This window comes from Sturnira hondurensis, unplaced genomic scaffold, assembly GCF_014824575.4.
Source record: "Sturnira hondurensis isolate 20B ecotype Veracruz unplaced genomic scaffold, ASM1482457v3 Scaffold0017436, whole genome shotgun sequence".
Classification (NCBI taxonomy): Eukaryota; Metazoa; Chordata; class Mammalia; order Chiroptera; family Phyllostomidae; genus Sturnira; species Sturnira hondurensis.
Genome location: NW_028090067.1, coordinates 10,618,537 through 10,638,382, shown reverse-complemented (window position 1 = coordinate 10,638,382; position 19,846 = coordinate 10,618,537). Strand labels below are relative to the sequence as shown.

Here is a 19,846-nt window from a genome sequence, read left to right as displayed (position 1 = left end):
TCACAGTCATCGCACTCAGTGGCGTTTTTCGCAGCGATCGATCGGCGCTAACACATGGGCAGTGTTGCTGGATAAACCCCACATGGCAGGCAAGGGAAGCTTTGAGAGGCTGGTGCTTTTCTCATATCCCAAAATAAGATGAACAGAACTGAGGTTAAAGAACCCTTTCCTGACTTCAGAATGCAACGGCGGGCCGTCCCGCTGGTGGGCCGGCACCCAGCATTTCACACCAAGTGCGCGTGCACTGTTCTGTCTACAACAGGCAGCCCCGGCCATGACTGCGCGTCAGCAACTGAACGCCGATAACTGCATTAGGGACAGCACTCCATAGTCTACAAAGGGGTCTTGTCATCTCTCCAGGGAGGCACTGTTATGCCCATTTTTAGGGGTGAAGGACCAGAGTCCCAGGAGCCTCCAGGACTTACTCAAAAATACTGTTGAAGTAAGGTGAAGCTGCCACTTGAACTGGGGGCTTCTGGCTCTCAGCTTTGTCTAGAGCAGGGGTCACCTGTGGACCAAATCCAGCCACGTCCCTTCACTTACATATTGGCTATGGCCACTTCCACACTACTACAACAGAGCTGAGTAGCTACAATACGACCAGAAAGTGTTTGTGGACCTCTGGTCTGGAGCATAAGGCACCGACTGAGTTTAGTACTTTCTAGAATATTCCAGCAGGACAAGAGGACTTTGGGGCACTTCGGTTCTTAGCCTGTGGGCACTCCTGAGGACGCACAGAGGTGGCGGCTGCTGATACACAACTCCCCACCCTCCCATGTGCCTGGTGCGGTTCCAAGCATGTTACTGCTTTATCTTCATTTAGTTTTCACACAAAACTGTAAGGTGGGTGCCACGATTATTCCTCCATTGGGAGATGAGAAAACTGAGGCACAGAGAGCTTAAGTAACTTGCTCAAGGGCACTCAGCTAGGCGGGCTGTCTGTTCTCATCCCGAACGCTCTGTTCCTCTGACCTGTTAGCCTTTCAGGATTAGCCTGGTCTCAGTCATTGAGGAAGAGTTTTTGCCTTTGGAGAACAACGTGACATCTTGAACTTCCTTCTCTTTACATCGGTAACACAGGAGAGAACGCCTGCCCTGTGGACCCCCAGAGAACTGGGCGTTTCAGTGAAGCTGGCCTACGCGAAGGTACTTTGAGAACACTGGAAGCATTACCTGATTGCGAAGGAAATTGAAAGTTTTAACACATACAACACCATTAGCTCCAAACATGTATTCAGTCTTTTTTTTTTTCTTTTCCATAATGGACTGACTAAACACAGTGGGAGCATCTCCCGCCTTTAGGAACCCGTCCACCAAACTGAGATAAAACTTCAGGTGATGTGTAGAGTTGCCAGTGAGTGAGATGTTTACAAATATAAGGATTCGGGCTCTCCTGTCTCAGCCTCGCCCCTGGAAGGGCGTGAGCTACAATGAGCCCCCGCCTCGGTCACCCAAGTGGCTGCCTCACGAGTCCGATTTGGTAGGCATTTTCACAGGACCACACTTTATGCTCAGAACAAACTCCACCACGGGCAGTATCACCACCAGCACCATCAGCCTTCCCACTTCCCACACTACTGCTAGACTCTGCTCTCCTGAGGCAGAGGCCCAGCTCCTCCCAGGCCTCCCTCGGGCCATGGATGTGGGAGCTCCTGCGTCAGCTTCCTGTTGCTGCTGTAACAAGTTACCATACGGTCACTGGCTTCAGACAAAAATTTATCCCCTTACAACTCTGGAGGTCCCAGGCGCTGGAGTCCAGGGGTTCGTCATTTCTTCTGGGGGCCCTAAGAGCGAGACCCTCCCTGTGTTTCTCCCAGCTCTGGAGGCCACTTGCATTCCTGGACTTGTGGCTCGTCCTCACATCACCCTGACCTCTGCTTCCGTCAGTCATCCCCTCTCCTCCATGACACTGACTCCGACGCCCCTGTGATTATATTGGGCCTGCCTGGATAATCTTGGTTATTCTTCCCATATTAAAATCCTTACCTTAGTTATATCTGCAAAGTCCCTTTTGTCATATAAGGTGACATAGTCACAGGTTCCGGGGATTAGGATGCGGATGTCTTTGGAAGGAGGCAAAGATGCCTATCACAGTTTAGGAGGCAAATAACTCTAGGCCTTGGGTTTTGAATGACCCTGACTCAAGGGCAAAGTCAAGGGCAGCACCAGAGAGGAAGAACAGATGTCTGCTCTGGTTCCCTTATCTGGGTGTAGCCACTTTGAGGCGAGCTTGGCTTTTATTTCCCAAACAGATCCTTTTCCTTGGCCTTGACTCAGGTGCCCCTCAGATTGAGGGCTGAGGTCTGTGGGGTTTCCCAGGACCCCACAGTGTAAAGCTGGCGACCAGAGACACCACCACCTTCCCACGTTGGCGGCTGCATTTGGATGTTGCTATTCAGCAAGTGAAATTTGAACCAGTGAACCGATAAAGACAAGCAGGGTTCCTCAGGCTCGAGAAAGACTGCACCTTGTGCACTAATCGGATAACGAATGGCAGCAATTTGCCATGGGCTGTTTTTGGCGAGGCCTTATCTTAACAAGATACTTATCACTTCTTCCCCTCTGAGTTATACCATATTACCCTGGGGGAAGGAGACTCCATTATCAATTGCTATCGACTCTCATTCTTCTAGCTCCTGGTTCTTATTTCAAGATTATCTAGGCCTGAATCCCAATCATCATTTTCTTTTGAGCAAAGAGAAAATCACAATGTTACATGCTATTCACTGGTGAGAAATGAGCAAACCAACCAACAAAATTAAGTCTATTTTGCCACTTGCTCAAGAAAAATGACTCTGAGAAATAATTTATAAAAAAAAATTTTAAAGAATTTCAGTTCCTCTAGACGCTTCCCATTACATGAGGGTCTGGCAAATTCGTCCTCCGTACTGATCTCCCAGGACCTCAGTTTTGAAGAGAGGGATGACTTGGCCTTATTTCTGGGCACTGGTTAAAGGCATGTTGGAGAAGAGGGCTATTGATTAACGCGAGGCTCGAAAATTACCTGTGGATTTCTGTTTCTCACTCAATTCCTTTCCCCCGTGACCGTGAATGTCAGCTGCTTGCAAACTCCCCTAGTATCTGCCAATTCCTTATAAAAGTCACATTTCTTTTTAGACACAGCCGATTTGTCCTGTAAGATGAAGGAAAACCTACTGAGAGCGAGGCTGAGATCCCACACGGAGCTCAACCAGCCTGTGGATGAGAGACCGATGCAGCGAGTGGGAAGAGTGGGGGTTTCCACTCTCGAGCCGGTCCACGGGGTGACAAAATAACTCGGAGGGACATGTTCCAAGACAGCCTCCTAACTTCCAAAGGTCACTCCAGCATGCCATTTCCCAACAAAATGCGGTGAAAGTTTCAAGTGGCTCCGTCGGCCCTGGAATAAAGGTTCCTTCGGGAATGACAATTACAGACTCACGAAGCACCTTGGCTGAGGGATCGCTGGGCTCACGGACTAGCTGAGGGACTGCATCCTCTGATTCAAATGTGCCTCTGCAGAGACCACCAGTTCTTGCATATAAATGCACTTATGGGTTGCTCTTGCAAAGTGGAACCCAGAATGTTCCACCTGCAAAAACCGAGGGCTTAGTGTCGGTTTATTTCATTCCTTACCCTTAGTGATAAGTGAGTGTGGAGAGTGAGTTAACCCCTTCTGATAATTAATTCCTCCTACCAGCTACCGCTGGCAGTCTGGGAAAGGCTGTGGAAGCAATACTGAGCCAACAGACACCTAACGGAGCTTCCTAGCAGCATGGCTGACCCTCCCCAACGTGGGCAGCTCCTGCCCTGGCCTTTCCCAGCTGCCTGTTTGAGGCTTGCTTTCACTGGCTCTGTGCTTCCTGTTATTAGCAGAGACCGAAATCATCCTGACTCCTATTTGAACACTGGTTCTTGATTGGGGCTCTGGCCAGTGGATGAAAGATAATCGCCCACTGTGGTCTCCATGAAGCTCCTCCTAACAAGGCTGACGGGGGCTGAGGAGAAAATTACAGATGGTCACGGTACCTACCTGGGCAAGGAAGAGCTCAAAAAAAACCAACATCTGAAAACAGCCTCCCAACGCCTAAAACTCCCAGAAGTACCTCCTGTAACTTCCCCATTTCAGAGCCAGTCTCTGGCCTGGCAATGTCATTCCTGATCTGGGGGAGTTTCTGGGACTGGTGGAGAAGACGGGAAACAGAGACAAGTCGCTGGTACACAGCAGGGTAGACACACATCCCATCACTCATATCCCCATCCCTGCATCCCGCCCACTGGCTTCCCTATCTCCCGACTCCGCCACCTGTCCTCTATCACCTGATGCACGGGACAGCTGCTTCGCCTAGGAGCCCCTGGAGAGTGGGCCATTTGTTCCCCCAGGAGCCCTCTCCAGTTAAGGCTGGTGCAGACCACCTGCGGCCCTTGAAATGCAGGTTTGCATCCAGTAGGCTGGGGTGGGGGCCCAGGCTCCGTATTTCTAACAAGCTCCCAGGCAGTGCCAAGGCTGCTGGTCCCCAGACCTAGTAATAAATCCTAGAGCAGTGGTTCTCAAACTTAGCTGCACATTGGAACCCACTGGAAGCTTTTAAAAAGCACTGATGCCACAGAAATTGTGATTCAGGGCTGACGCTGTGGCCTGAGCCCTGAGATTTTTTAAATCTTTTTTTTTTTTAATTCTAAAGTGCAGGCAAAGCAGAGACCCCCTGTTCTAAAGGATGATGCTCCCTTTTAACAGGTAGAAGATGATCCAGCTCTAGGGAGATGTGTCTTCTAAGTGATTTGAACTGCAACTTGCTCATCTGTCCTCAGGGATCATTGGCTCCTTCCTGGCCTTTGTGCCTGAATGGTAATAACCACAGCAACACTTACGTTGGCCTCATTCGCCGCTAGACAGCTCTCTGAGCACCTCATGTGTCTGGATTCATTTCGGCCTCCCAAGAACCCTATGAGGTAAGTGCTAGCATTATCCTCCTTTCCCAGCTGAGGAAACTGAGGTATGGACAAGGTAAAACATTTTTCCAAGTCCCACAGCTGGCAGGTGATGGCTCTGGGATTCCAGCCTCTGAGGGCTGGTCCCAGGACCTGTGCTCTGACCAATTCTAGGCAGTGCAGCCTCTGACATCTCCCACCATCTCAGAACTTTTCCCCAAACACTGACTGGGACGGTGTGTGAGGCCTGGGTCCAAGCAAGCACTGGGCTTGCCCAGCCGTCAAAAGCCAACCTCTGCTCTGGAAGAATGCCGTTATATCTGCGGATATCCTGCAGAGAACATGCTGGAGACAAAACAGATGGCCAGAGAGGCCTCTCCAATATTCAAAATGACCGCCAGGACTGTATGTTGGCCATTTGTGATTTTATAAACCCCTGATTTAAGACAAAGAGGAGGAAAGACTACAGCAGGCCATGTCAGGCAGCACCAGAGTCTGTCTGGGCGTCCCGCCCCTGTGGCATGTTCCAGAATGGCCAGCTTCCTTCCAGGGCTGCCCAACAGCTGCCAGGGCTGGGGCAAGGCCAGCCTGGCGGTGTCTCCTGGCGTAGCCCTGCAGATACAGCAGAAGATCGGCTGGGACTCCGGAGCTGACCACCTTTCTAGAATTCTGGAGCCACAGAAGGACTCTGTTTTTTATGCATCCTCGACCTGCCTGCCGTAACCAGAGGGGCATGGATGAGAGGTCTCCAGGGACACAATGCTTTGTCCCTTGACAGACAGCCATCCTCTCCCCCACCCATGTCTGATTGTGTACGCAGGTGTGCAGCCTCCCATGCTACTGTGCACCATCTCCCCTGTGCCTTTGCTCAATCAGAGCAACGCAGGCTAGATGCACACACACACACACACACACGCACACACACACTCCCACATGTACATGCTGAGTCTAGGGGTCCATCTCTACGCCCCTCCAGCATCGTGCCCTGAACTCGCACAGCCGTCATTTTGTAATGCTCCGTCTACTGGCCCTATGCTGTTCCTATCAGAGTATGAACTAACAGAGGGCAAGGACTTCTTCGTCTCAAGAGCCCCAGCATCTAGCACAGTGCTAAGCACTGTGTTATGAGTTGCATTCTGCCCTCCACCTCCAACTCATATGTTGAAGTCCTGGCACCAGATCCTCGAAATGGGACATTGTTTGAGAAGAGGGTCATTGCAGATGTCATTAGCTGAGATGAGGGCCTACAGGAGTAGGGTGGGCCTCTCTGACCCCATATGACTGGTGTCCTAACAAGAAAAGGGAGAGCTGGACACAGACACACACAGCGAGAACGCTGTGTGAACACAAAGGCAGACACCAAGGTGCTGCTTCCACGAGCCCAGCAACTCGAACGACTGCCAGGAAAGCTCCAGAAGCTGGGAGACAGGATGGATGCGACAGGTTCTTCCTGACGACCATCAGAAGGAACCACCCCTGCCCACACCCACATCTCGGGTGTCCAGCCTCCAGACTGAAAGTTTAAGCCCCTGGCCCGTGGCCCTTTGTTACAGCCCGCCCTGGAAACAAACACAGCAGGTCTACAAAAAGCGCGGGAGGGACAGAGGGTGTAAAGGCACTTCAGTCCCACTTCCCTCGACACGTGTGTAGTGAGTTCCTACTCGTGCCATTGGAAAGAGGAAGAAGAAGGGAGAGAAGAGGGAGGAAATGAAGAAACGTGGCCAAACTGGGGCTACGTGTTGGGGGCGGGAGTCTGGTTTAAGCAGCCCCACGTCCACCCCCGCCTTCCTCTCCCAGTCCTGTGACTCTGTTTCCCCAGGGCCTTCAAGCATCCACCCCCCCGAGCCAGCCTCCCCACACCTGCCCCACGCTAGTCTCCAGAAAGACTCTTACGAAGTCTAACAGCACCTTCCTGAGTAGCAGCCCTTCCACGGCATTTGCACTTGCTCACACTTCAGGAAGAACGGTTTTCGGGGGCTCCAAGATGCCTACGACTCGGACCTGCCCTCAGGGCACGAAGCCCAGTAAAATCCTGTCAAAGGCATGAAGTAAGTGTCACAAACAAGGGAGACAGCAGCACAGGGTGGAGAGAAGGGGGCATTTCAGAGACGCGCATGGTTCAACAGGGCAGTCACTGGCCACTTGGGGCCAACTGAGCACGTGACACGTGGCCAGTCCGAACAGGGATGTGCTGTGTCAGATACACATCAGAATGCGACGACTTAGTATGAAAGCAAGGAAAATATCCTAATAATTCTTGTTGATTGCATGTAGAAATGATCATAGTTTAGATACACCAGGTTAAATAAAACATATTAAAATAAATTGTACCTGGCCCTGGCTGGTGTAGCTCAGTGGATGTGAGCGCAGGCCTGCAAACCACACAATCGTGGTTCGATTCCCAGTCAGGGCACATGCCTGGGTTGCAGGCCAGTTCCCAGCAGGGGACCCACGAGAGGCAACCATACATGGATGTTTCTCTCCCTTTCTCCTTCTCTTCTCCTCTAAAGATAAATAAGTAAAATCTTTTAAAAATAAAATAAATTGTACCTGTATTCTTTTTACTTTTTAAAAAGTGGCTACTAAAAAAAACGTCAAATTACAAGTGTCCCATTATATTGTGAGAAGGCAGCACCATCCCCGAAGGACATTTAAACTGAGCTTGGGGTGGGGGCTGAGGGGGAAGCAGGGAGAGCTTCCTGAAGGAGGTTTCATCTGAACGAATAAAAAAATCAGCATTCACTGAGCAGCTCGCCATGTGCCTGGAACTTTCCATACATTTTCTAATTTCATCCTGAATAACTGACGTGTTGGTGTTTTATTTCTGCCTCATAAGCAACGTTTCCAGTCCGAGGAAAGGTGCGGCTCTTTGTCCTAGATTTCACAGTAATTAGTGGTAAAGGCAGAGGGAAACCCTTCTCCCCGCCAGACCTGCCGAGGTGAAGGGGTGGGGGACGGGAGGCAGGAAGAGATGGCGCGTGCTGACGCCCACCCCCTGCCAGGGCTCTCCCACGGAGAACCTGAGAACAAGCCAGGACTTTTCAGCCCCATCCATGCCGCCAAGGTTAAACCCAATTGGCTGAGAAGCTCCTTCGGTTGTGTAATTTACAAAAAAAAAAAAAAATCAAATTATGTAGAGGCCTCTTATAATTGAGGGTAATTTAGGAAATAACTTCCGAAAACGGCAGGTTTTACAGCTGTGTTACCATCTGGAAATGGCCCAGGTCATTTTGTCACTCGCATGCCCTTCTCCGCGTTATAGGCACAGACTGACACAGAAAAACCCCACTAGGGCACTGAGCTTCCTCTCCAGATTTGAATACCTTGGGTGAAATTAGGTTTCCTGAAACAGGACTGCTGCCTAGAAAGACAGCCTGAATGAGCGTGGATCCATCTGTGAGCTCGACACCCCATGAACACGGCCCAGAACTGGGTCTTACGTAACAACCGTTCCGCGGGCACTTCGCTAGGCACCGGGGGCATGAGGAACCCACCCACAGGAGGCCTTTTGAACTTCACGACTGTATCTGCCCATCCTCCAGGATGTGGGCTGAGTGCACGCATGCGCACACACCACAGAGATGTGCTCACGGCCTTATAAACCAGCGCATCCGGCTGACTAATGACAGAGCCTACCAGACAGAAAAGGTAAATCAACATTTTTAGGAAGTGCTCACGATGACTAGCTAGTAGCTTCCAGGCAAGAGGAAATCATCTATCTTATTATTATTCAAAGGAATTCCAACTGCGCATCTGCGAAGTATCTGAGCCTGCCATACAGGGGCACAGACTGGCCCAGACTCCTTAAGTTCCAGTTTACCAAACTCAACGCAGCTCATTAACAGCTACTAATTGACACCAACTCTGCCCTTGGCACTGCCCTGGGTGCTCTTTAGACATGACGTAGAATCTCACGAACCTGCAAGACTGGTATCTCACTCCTATTTTACAAATATGGAAACCAAGGCTTGGGAGGTTAAGGAATTGCCCCAGGTTATATAGCAGGGCTGTGTACACCGGGGCTGGGATCCCCCATTTCCTTCAAGCACCCAACCCTCTCCTCTGACCCCAATCGTGTCTGAACGTAGAGTTCCCATCTGTCCTGGCTTGATTGGAAATCCGACCCAGGGCACCTTCCCCAGTTCAAGAATAACAGAGCCATTGGCCATGGTGGAAGAGGCTGCTCACTGTCTCTGGTTTTTGCATGGGCTGTGCTCATCTATTGTAATTTGCGATTAATAATGAAGCATTTCCCCAAGTGCTGTGTATGAGATCAAGTTAATGTAAAATTTCATCTTTGCCAGCCAGCTGCCGTTCTGCTAGACCGACAGTAAGCAATATCTTTGCATAAGGAGCCAGTCCACAACTAAATCAATTAATCCCTCTTCCGCTGGTAGACAGCTGTTAGGTCAAAGCAAGATAATTAGACAGACTTGTCATTTACCAGGTGGTTGGTAATGAAGGGATTAATTGACCAAAGTAGGGGCTGGACAATGCCTGCTCCTTCCTGCCTCCCTCAGTGGACACCACCATTCAGCATCATTCTTCCCAACCAACAATTTGAAAGGCAGAGAACCCTTCCCTTCTCACAGATCCTTCCGAAGCCCCACCAGAGACTCGGCAATAAATAAGTCTGAGTTTTCCTTCTTACAGGGCTGTGAGCGGAGTGGCTCAGGGGTCTTCTTCACACAGAGTTCCTTCCCCCCAGTCCTCTCCCCATGGCTCTCTTCTCCGGTTTGCCCACAAAATCCTGACCGAGCCTCTAGCGCCCAGGGTGCTGACCCACATGCCTTCCCAGGAAGCATGAGAGAGAATGTGATCTCCATCCCCGCGGACGAGGCTGTATGCAGAAAACTGACATGCGGCTTCAGAGGAAGAGAGTGGAAATGATCGTGAGCAACCTCCACGCATACGCTTTGAGCTGTTTTCCGCGTGATGGGTTATGTGAGAAGCTGAGAATCAAAGATGTTTTAGACTAGGAGGGGCCCTTTCCTACTCTCCAGTCCAGTGTTCCAGAACTCTGCTGCTGCCCATCGGAATCACCCAGGGAACTTTGAAAAGCACTGACATCCTGGCTCTATCTGAGACCAACCAATAAAATCAGGATCTCGGCGGGGAGGCCTGGGCACTGACATTTGTTCAAGGCTCCCTGAATAGTCCTAATGTGCAGCTGGGCTTGAGAACCCTAGTCCATACCCTTCGTTTTATTGATGAGGACACTGCAGGGACGAGGGGCCATGGCCTGCTCTAGAGAAGCCCCACAGTTAAAAGGAGGCTGAGTCCAAAGCAGAAGCTGGCTCACAAACGGCAGACCATCTCCTATGGGCCCCTTGGAACCTCCGACCCTGACAGTGGATAAAAAGACGAAGCCTTCTGGGACAGTGGACAAGCCTCATCCACCTGCTGCTAACCTCCCTTCCTGTCTCATCTCCCACCAGCTCCCAACTCCAGCACAAACTCCTCACTGTTCTCGAACACGCCCCGGGCTGTCTGTTCCGCCCACCCCTCACCCCTGCTGTTCCTTCCCTCTGTGATGCTGTTCCCTCCTGTTTGTCACGTGAAGTCTGATGTGTCTTCAAAGGCCTGGCTCAAAGGCCACCTCCTCTAGAAAGCCCCCCACTGTGCTCTGCGCCTCACAGGGTTCAATAATCCTGATTCTCCCATGACTTTGCCGAGAGCCTCTCACCCAGCACTTACACATCCTACCGCCGAAGCACCTCTCTTCCCCGTGTCTTTTTCCTCTGTTTATTCTATACATGCCTGTAGGAGAAACACATTTTGGCAAGCGGTGCTGAGAAAACTATTCAGGTTGGGACTAGGAGAATTCCCTGCCCCTCCTTAGACATTCAAGCTTTCATCAATTTAAAACACTCAGTGGAGTCAATGACTTCAACTCCCAAATTTCACCAATTTGTGCTGCCCCATAGCAGAGCTTTGCAGGTGGCTCCAGCCAGGAGACAATGGCCTCTCCAAAAACCAGGTTCAATGCGCAAAAACCAATCTGCGGCTGTCTATTGGGCAACTACTACACATTCCATACCATTTCAGGAGCCTTGGCCCTGGCTTTGGGAGTTTTGCAATTATCCTGAGCACATACCAGGTCTCAGCTTAGTCACTGGGAAAAAAGAGCCTCAACGAAGCGTTTTCCCACCCAGGAAAGATGAACTGGTCAGCTCTCACTTTCCCACAATCTCACCAGCTCTGACGGACCCAGCCTTCCCACTTAGAAGCTGTGTGATCCTAGCAGATAACTCAGCTCTTCTGAGCCTCAGTTAACTCAGCTGAAAAACAGCGTTATTGGATACCTTCCTTTTAGGGTTGTTGTGAATATTCAATGAGCTATGTGTGAACAACACCTGGAACAGTCACAGATATGTATTACACACTCAATGAATAGTACCTTTCTCCCTTACTTTCCTTCTTCTCTCTCTCTCTGCCTCTATCTCTCTTTCCTTCTCTCCAACCTACCTCCTGGGGTCTGCCTTATGAAGAAGTAAATTTACTTGAACACATTGAAGAATGAACCAATAAAGGCCCTATTTTATTATTTTATAATAAAACACTGACTGGCCCTCAGAGACCCCCTAGGAAGGCCTGCAGACCAGTGAACCTAGAGCAAGCCTCCTGGCTCAGGGCTTATGAATTCCTGGTCAGCCCCTGGGCTGTGCATCTGTCTTCTCAGAACGTGGTAATCACAGAGCAAGTATAAATGCTAAAGAAAGCACTAGGCAGGGCAGGGCTGAACCACATGAGTGATGCTGTGAAGATTTCAGGGAACCCACGAGAGGACCGGGAGGTGGGCGAGGCAGAAGGACAAGCTGTCTCGCCCTCGGTGGCATTTAGGGGCAATTACGCCCTGTTACTGGCTGACATCGGAGCTCTGCCCCGAGCGTGAGCTGAGCCAGGGCGGCCCACAGATGTGCTCGGCCCACAAATGTGCAGTTGGAAACTCCTGAACTTTCAGTGACTTGACGCCAGCTGATCCGATCGGCAATTACGTTTTATTTTGGGGTCAGGGAGACAGCGTAGAAGCAGGAAAATTATAAGACATCAGAGTGCAGTTTTTCTAAGAATATCCACTACGAACTTTTTTTGACCAATTGTTGTTTTAATGGTTAGACATTTGCAAGGGACTAAACTAAGAAACCTTAGACACTAAAATCAGATTATAGCCAAGATTCCCAAGGGAGGTTTGGAGCTTTTGTCCGACAAAGATCTGGGTGTGATTTTATTTTTCTGGAGGGTGGCAGGGGTAATTCCTACCAGGAAAACTTTGCTGGTGACAGTGAGTACAGCATAGAGATAAACACATCTGTAATTTGTCCTGGGTTTGAGTCTTTACTTTTCACTAGCTGTGTGACCTTGGGCAAGTTGTATGACCTCTTCAGCTCCGGTTCTCCAAACGAGGGTGTAATACCTGGCTTGGGGCTTATTATCCACATTAGATGAGATGTTCATAAGCAGCTAAACAGGCATGTAGTCAAGCCCCTGGCCTACAGCATCAGACCGCGGCGACAAGGCGGCGTTGGCTTCCCGGCAAACACAAACCGTTCCTGTTTTCACCATCCTACACCCCTCCCAAACCACCAGTCAGTTTCGACAGGGGATGTGGCATCTCCAGGAGCAGTTCAGTGTCTAGCAAGCACAGGGGTTGTCACGTGCCTCTGGGATGACACCAGGCCAGGCTTAGCGGCTTCCACAGCTTGGCCAGTAGAGAAACACGAGAAACCGCAACTGAGCCAGATCAGGTGCAGTTTCAAGTGCCTCGTGGACTCAAAACCTAACTAAACTCAGCAGGAATGCCCACTCCCTTCTCTACCCTTAACGCCCCACCCAGGCCCCGGCAGCCCAAAGGATCACCAAGACAGTTGTTCCAAGAAGCACACCAGGGACTGGACTTGCATGAGAATGGAACATAATTGCAGCTTGTAAAGGAAACAGCCTAAGAAAAAACATCCTGGGGCAACATCCCCAGGAAGCAGGGAGATCTTCCTGCAGGGACGTTATCCTGGTTGCCATGGCAAGGGGCCACACAGCTTGCCCGCGGCATTCTCCACGGAGGGCAGTGACTCACCCACCTACGCCCCTGCCAATGGCTCCCAGAACTGCTTGTCCAGCCCTGTCTTCCCTCCCAGGTCCTAGGCTACTGCCGCTAAACGAGCATCTCACCCACACGACACTCAGAACACCCCCGAAGCAAGAGAGGGCCTCTGTGCAGGAAGGTTCTCTCTCCTCTCATTAGTGTATTCGCCAGTCCATCACTCAGGTCATTTCTCGGACAGTGAGAGGAACCAGACGTGGGAGGCTGAGCACAGACGCACTGCTCCCCCTCCCGTGCCCAGCGCCCGGCACTGAGCTGCTCACAGAGGGTACTGGTAACAGCAGATGAAGGAGTGAAGGAGTAAATCTGGGAATGAATGAACTCTGCAAGAAGCGTCGAGGAAGGCACATCCTCTCAACCGCTAAACAACCGCGCAGGTATGTTTAGCACTGAGTTACCAATGAAGGGAAGCAACCCCAGAGGGGTTAAGTACATTGCCCACATTCACATAGCTAATAAATGAAGCAATCGTGCCTGCAACGTGGTCTGACTCTAACGTCAAGTCTTCCAAAATTGAATCCATTCTCACAACCACGATGATGACGCACCATATTTACACAACCTCTGACACATCAGACTGTCCTCCCACTGTTTGGGAGTGATGGGAAAACTGGCCCTGAAAGGCGACTCATCATGCAGGCAAGACTGCACCGCCGGTGGGAGGTGGGGCAGGACCTTGAACTTGGGCTTTCCGTTTTCAATCACAGATATTCGGAGGTACCCGCCATAAGCCAGGCCCTGCATTAGGGTTGGGGGTACAAGAGACCAGCGCAGATGCGGCCCGTGGAGTTTCTCTCCAGAGGGACGTCTGCTTCAGAAAGAGTCCCTTCCCGTGACACCATCTGCTGCCCATAAAAACTCCCTCAAGAAAGCAACAGCGCCCTGGCAGTTCTGTTTTGAAGTGGAGAATGATCTGGGGGTAGAGGCTGTCAATGCAAACAGGGGAATGGTTTGCATTTCGAACGCGTGGGTTCATTTTCCACGTGGCCGCCCAGAAACCCCGTCCTCTGCCGAAGCCGGCTCTGCTCTTCCTAAGGACGGTGTGCGAATGGATGGGGAGACTGGCCTGTCAGAATCAACTTAGTTGGGCAACCAAACAAAACGCAAGTATCAAGTTCCCTGCTGAGTCCAGAGAGAGCCCAGGAAAGGGAGCCTCAGGGTTTGCAGTTGCCCAGCTCACCTGGCCCAGGCCCGCTAGGACCAAAGTGGGGTGAGGGGCCGGGGAGGAGTGAACCTGGTTCGGCCACCTGGGGTGACCACACTCAGGAGCCCGTCCCTCCAGAAGGAAGTGTGGGTGAGAGACAGGGCAGAGATGGATCTCAGGCTCACCCCTTTGCAAAGACTTCTGGAAATTCAGCACCTTTAAGCACAAGCAATATTTTCCTCCACCAAGCCACCGGGTCAACAGAAATACTAAGTTAACAATGTGATATAAAATAAAGCTCAGAGACTATGGCCAAAGCAGTAAATTTTTTTTCTTTAACAGGCATCAAAGGTCAGTGGCTGGGCTACTAAATGGTCACTCACCAGTTCTCAGTGTCAAGCACCAATTAATGTTCCCACAAAAGGACCTAGGAGTCTCTGTGTCAAGACCCACACATATCAAGGAGACCGCGGCTCCCTTTGCTCCTGGGTCTCCACAGAGGACGCTCTCCTGCAGATGGAGCTTATTTTTGCTCAGAGGAACTCTTCATAATCAAGTTCACTTTATATCCTGACAGTCACTTAGCAAAACGTCCCCCCCCTCACACAAGGGCGTCTTGCCGAAATGGCACCATGAGGTGCAACTCTGGGAGCATTCACTGGGCTTTAAAAACCAAGTTCACCCCTTGTGAGCCTTCTGTGGGCGTGGCCGAGGGGAGACCACACAGCCAGCTCTGCGACTTCAGAGTCTCATTCATGAATGGCATCTGTGTGGGTCTCAGGGGCCCCAAACCTGGGCGGGTCTGAAAGCTCACTCAGGCACCACCCCTCGCTAGGATGTCAAAGCCGTTTATACAGAACAGGGTGACCCAGAAAGCAACCACTGAAAGTAAAAAGCCAGGCAGTGCAAGAAAGTTTCAAATCCCCCCCAAAAACAGAATTTGGGGGTTTCTCATCCCCACCACCCCCCTCACCCTTTCCCAAATCAATGCACGAAGACATCGAGGAAGTCTCCAGGGCTTACCTGGGTTGGGTTGTAGAGCTCCTGCAGGGGGCTTCGAGACCCCTTCCGGCAACAGATGTCCACGCCGAAGGGGTTCCTCCGCATGACTGAGGAGAGAAAGTGAAGGCTCGTCAGAAATGAGCAACCAGTGGGTGTTGTCTGACAAAGAGAAGGCACAGAAGAGAGGAGGAGAAGCTGGTGGGGAGGAAAGACAGACAACGGGCTGCTCGCAAGGCTAGACCTCATCTAACGGCATCGGGGCCGTTCTGCCTTCCCCGACATTCAGGCATCTCCAAGCCCAGAAGGACAGAAATGAGGCTAAAAATTCTTCCCAGCAAATTTTAAGAAAAAAAGACAAGGCACCAAAGACACTGAAAGGAAGCCCCTTACAAGACACTGTAAAGGCTGTTCCAAGACAGTGAGTTGCACTGACATCAGACTTGGTGGTATTTCTACAATTCCACGGGCCTCTCCCTCACTGGTCAGTGCTGGCCTCTTACTCCTTGTCCCCAAGGCATCTGGTTCCAAGGACGGTGCAGGCCTCCCACCCAGGCAGGCTCTTCCCACTGGGTTAACTTCAGGGCCCGGCCTCCCCAAGACCGCTTGTAAATTAGGTTATTTTTAATGAGAACATCAGCTCCAGGCATAAAGGATAAGGGCGTATGGTTCTAGACAGACAGAGGTGGCACCTACAATTAATAAAAGAGGGGAATGAAGTGAACTTCCCAAAGACCCAACAGGGCTAAGGACACTAAGAACTATTTTTAAGTGGAAACGCATCCTGTCTTTCTTTCCTCCTTCTCGTTCTCAGACACCCTGGCTTTGTGTACACAGTCATCCAGGTGATAATCACTTGCTGGAGGGAGGGAGGAGGCAGGGATACATGAATGAATGAACGAGTGTTCTCTCCCCACATAGGAGGCGATTTTCCTGGGCAATGACACAATAGGGACATGAGTGCACAAGAAGAGCAGATCGATTCACAAGTCTAAACATTTCACCCCGTACAGCGTGGCAGCGGAGTGGATGGTGGGACGCTCTCGGGGGCAGACAGCCTGGGCTTGGATTCTGGCTCTACCACTCACCAGCTGTGAGACCTCAGGCAAGATGCCTAACCCTTCTGTTTCTCTGTTTCTTCATCTGTAAAACAGGGATGAGAAAAGGACCTGGCTCCCTGGGTTGGTTGTAAAGATGAAATGAGTTGCTACTACATGCAGAACGCTTAAACCAGTTGACAGCAAAAAAAAAAAAAGTGTTATAAATTTCTGAAGCTACTGAAGATCATACACTAGATTTGCATGCACATAATTCAAGACAAAAGTCATTCCCCCTGCTCTCGGGAGAGGAGGTAGGAACCTCTCTATTCCTGAGCCATCAAGCCCAAGAGAACATGCCTGACCTCAGTCTGGGCTCAGGATTCTCCGACCGCAAAGCCATGCAGCACAACCTAAGGTCCAAAGGTCAGGGCAAGCTGTCTCTGCAAGTAGCCAGTTACTTCTGGGAGGTCTCCAGGTGAACCCACTCCTCCTCATGCAGTTCTCCTTAGACTGGTCACTTTGAGCCACATAAGCTGCGTCTTCCCTCCCCTCCTTCGCCACCTAGAGCAGGGGCAGCAAACTCCTTCCACAAAGGGTTGGAGGGTGTTTCGGCTTTGCGCCAAGTGATCTCTGTCGTCACCGCTGAATTTGGCCACACAGACAAAACAGAAATGGATGGGTGTGGCTATGTGCCAACCCTTCACTGATGGACCCAGAAACTGAATTCTGTATAATTTTCACATGTTGGGAAATAATATTTTTCACTGATTTTTTATTTTTTTCGACCATTCACAGAAACAGGGGATGGGCCAGATATGGCCCTCGGGCTGCGGTTTGCTGGCCCCTGCCCTAGAGGATGGCCCCAAGTATTCTGGGGGCAGTGGTCTGAGCCCCAGCATATCGCCCGACCCTCTCTGGGCAACTGTCCACATAAAAGCCATTCGAGTTTGATCAGGCTGATCGTTGATTGGGGAAACACTGCCCCTTGTTCCTGCACGGTCGCCTCCTCGGGAAGAGGAGAAAAATCCACGTTGTGTTTTTCTTTAATTTAGTAGTTCATTTTTCATTTCCACCAAAAACGAGGTAAACTGTTAAATGCATGCAAGTTGCCCGTGGTGCACAATGGCACAGCGACACTTTGGAAGAGGAAAAACAGCCATAAAACTTGTAAAATTATGCCCACGCCATGCAAGATTAACCTCTCCCCATGGCGGCGGACGGGCTCCCGGAGACCTGCGTCGGCAGCAGGACCGCCGTGGAGAGAACTCCACCACGCAGCCCATTAAAAATCAGCTTTTATGGCGGGCAGTATTATTTAATTGGTTTATTTTTCTAATACAAGGCCTTTAAAATGCTTTGACCGTGTGGGGCCTGCAGCCCAGGTCCTTTCCCAGGGCCGTCTGCTCCCGCCGCTCCGGCGGCCTTGCCTGTGACTTCACTGGGCGCTGTGCGAACCGACGTTGACACCCAGGCCACGAAAGCCAAAGGGGCCTGGTGTGCTTTTTATGGGAATGATAACAATCCCACCATTTATGAAGCGCTCACTGTGTGCCAGGCACTTGGCGAAGCGTGACCCTTCCTACGGTGAGGGAAGTGCCTGCGTTTTATAGATCACCTCTCTGAGCCCCCCCACCCCCCCAACTTCAGGAACTTGAGGAAGTCAAGGCCACATGGGTGAAAAGAGGCCAAGCTGAGACTCAAACCTGACTACTGGCCTCTTCATATGCAATACAGTAACCAGGACCTACCTTAGGCCTGGGAGATGAAGGGTGACTGATCACCCACTCAGGTGTGAGTACACTGATACTGTGGGTGTCTCGGGAAAAGTGGCATCAGAGGACACTGAGCAACCAATACACACAGACGGTGGCACTTAACGTTTAAAGAGCATTCGGGGTACAGCAAGTAGGTCACACATTTAATAGGCATAACAGTCCTGTGCAGGGGTGGGGCGGGTACCACTGCTGTCCCCACTTCAGAGATGGGAATACTGAGGCACTTAAGGAACATGCGTAGGTCCCAAGACTAGTGAGAGGTGAGGGCAGGATGCTGACACAGGCAGCCCACGCTCTCAGGTGCCATGCTGAGCCAATGTCAAATCCCCAATCCACCTCACATCTCACCAGTGGCCCAACACCTGGTTGGCCGGCCACCGTTAGGACAAGTGATTTAAAATGTAATTCAGCATTTCAGGATTCATCAAAATGATGTGCTGTGATGGCCAAACCATTAGCTAACAGTTACTACACTCATGCACTTGCTTCTTTGACAAATTCTTATCAAGCACCTACTGTATGCCAGACACAAGGCATGGGGGATACAGATCCTCTCCATCTTATTCATCAGGCTAGAACACAGAGGGGCACACAGTAGGTACTCAGGGGTTTAGGAATAAGATTCAAGGCTTCCTTTCCGAGCATCAGACAGCCTGTTTCCTTCTACCTCTGGAGGAAAGTGCCCGGAGCGTCAGACTGCTGGGGTTTTTTTCTTTGAAAACGAAAGGTCTGATGATCAAAAGCCCTAAGAAAGAAACCCCCGAGGACATTTAACGGAGGCCTTCCGTGGTGCACTCACCGCTCTCAGTTCTAATTAGCCACGACACTTGTTTTCTTCTTTCTAAACTCAAATCAATGAAATTCAAACCCATTTTTGGAAGAATCTAATTGGCTCAATTTACAGTATGATTTCCTAGAGCCAGAAATAGTCCTATAGATTGCAAACACATAAATGAAGCTAAAATTAAAATTCGGCCCCTGGTGTCTGCTTCAGTCTGGTGATGAGCGCATTGGTGTTGAGCGGAAGCTTCACTGCCAGTAGGCTGAGAGCCCATGACTGGCAAGTCGCTCGAGGCATGGGGGCGGAGCCTGCTCAGTCCCTTCGTGCGGCCCTGCCAGTCCTGCCAGGTCAGGGTGGAGCTGGCTGCTGGATTGTCGATTTGGGACTAAAGTCATGCAGCTGAAATGTTCTGGGACCCTGTGTGAGAACCTGTCTTTGACGTATTGCATAAAACCAAAGACATTTGGGATTTTGAGGGCTGGAACTCAGGTTTTAGAAAATACAGCAATAGTTAATAATAACAATCATTTCATGAGAATGTACCCTATGTCTGAGATGCCCGATATAATGCTAACCATTTTTTTTCACATTTTGCATTTAATTCTCATAAAAATTGTTATAAATAGTCAATACTGAAAAGAGTATCTTTTATCCTATTTTATGTATTTTTATGTTGCACTCTTTATCTCCCTTCTGCCCTCCCACCTGACCCTTGGCCATGGCTGTACCCATCTGAGCAGAGTCAGGGAAACAGAAGCCCAGAGAAGTTAAGTAGCTCATTTGCCCCCAGTCACGCAGCCAGCAAATGGCAGAACAAGAAGCAAATTGAAACCCAGGCCTCTCTGTCTGCAGAGCAAACGATCTTAAAAGATGCTTCCGCACGCAGCATTCCCACCGCAAATACCAGTGCCCTCACTTCTCTCAATACCCCACATGAAGCACTCCGTCCTGCCGGCCCTGTCCAAACGGGCCTCCGCCCCCACCACTGGCAAAACAGCTCTAACGCCCTGCCGACAACTTCAGACACTTTCCAAATCTCCTGATTTGCTAACAGCCTGGGCACAATCGCTGCTCTGAGAGTCCGGAGCAGCAGCG

General features: G+C 50.6%; 1 protein-coding gene across 2 annotated transcripts in view; it reads right to left on the bottom strand.

The window, feature by feature from the left end:
• Nucleotides 1-19,846, bottom strand: part of CHST11 (carbohydrate sulfotransferase 11) — a 239,918-nt gene that overhangs the window by 104,102 nt on the left and 115,970 nt on the right. For both annotated transcript variants that reach the window (XM_037067898.1, XM_037067899.1), the window contains exon 2: nt 15,180-15,265. In XM_037067898.1, coding sequence (XP_036923793.1) covers nt 15,180-15,265 — 86 coding nt within the window. The remainder of the gene's footprint in view (nt 1-15,179; nt 15,266-19,846) is intronic.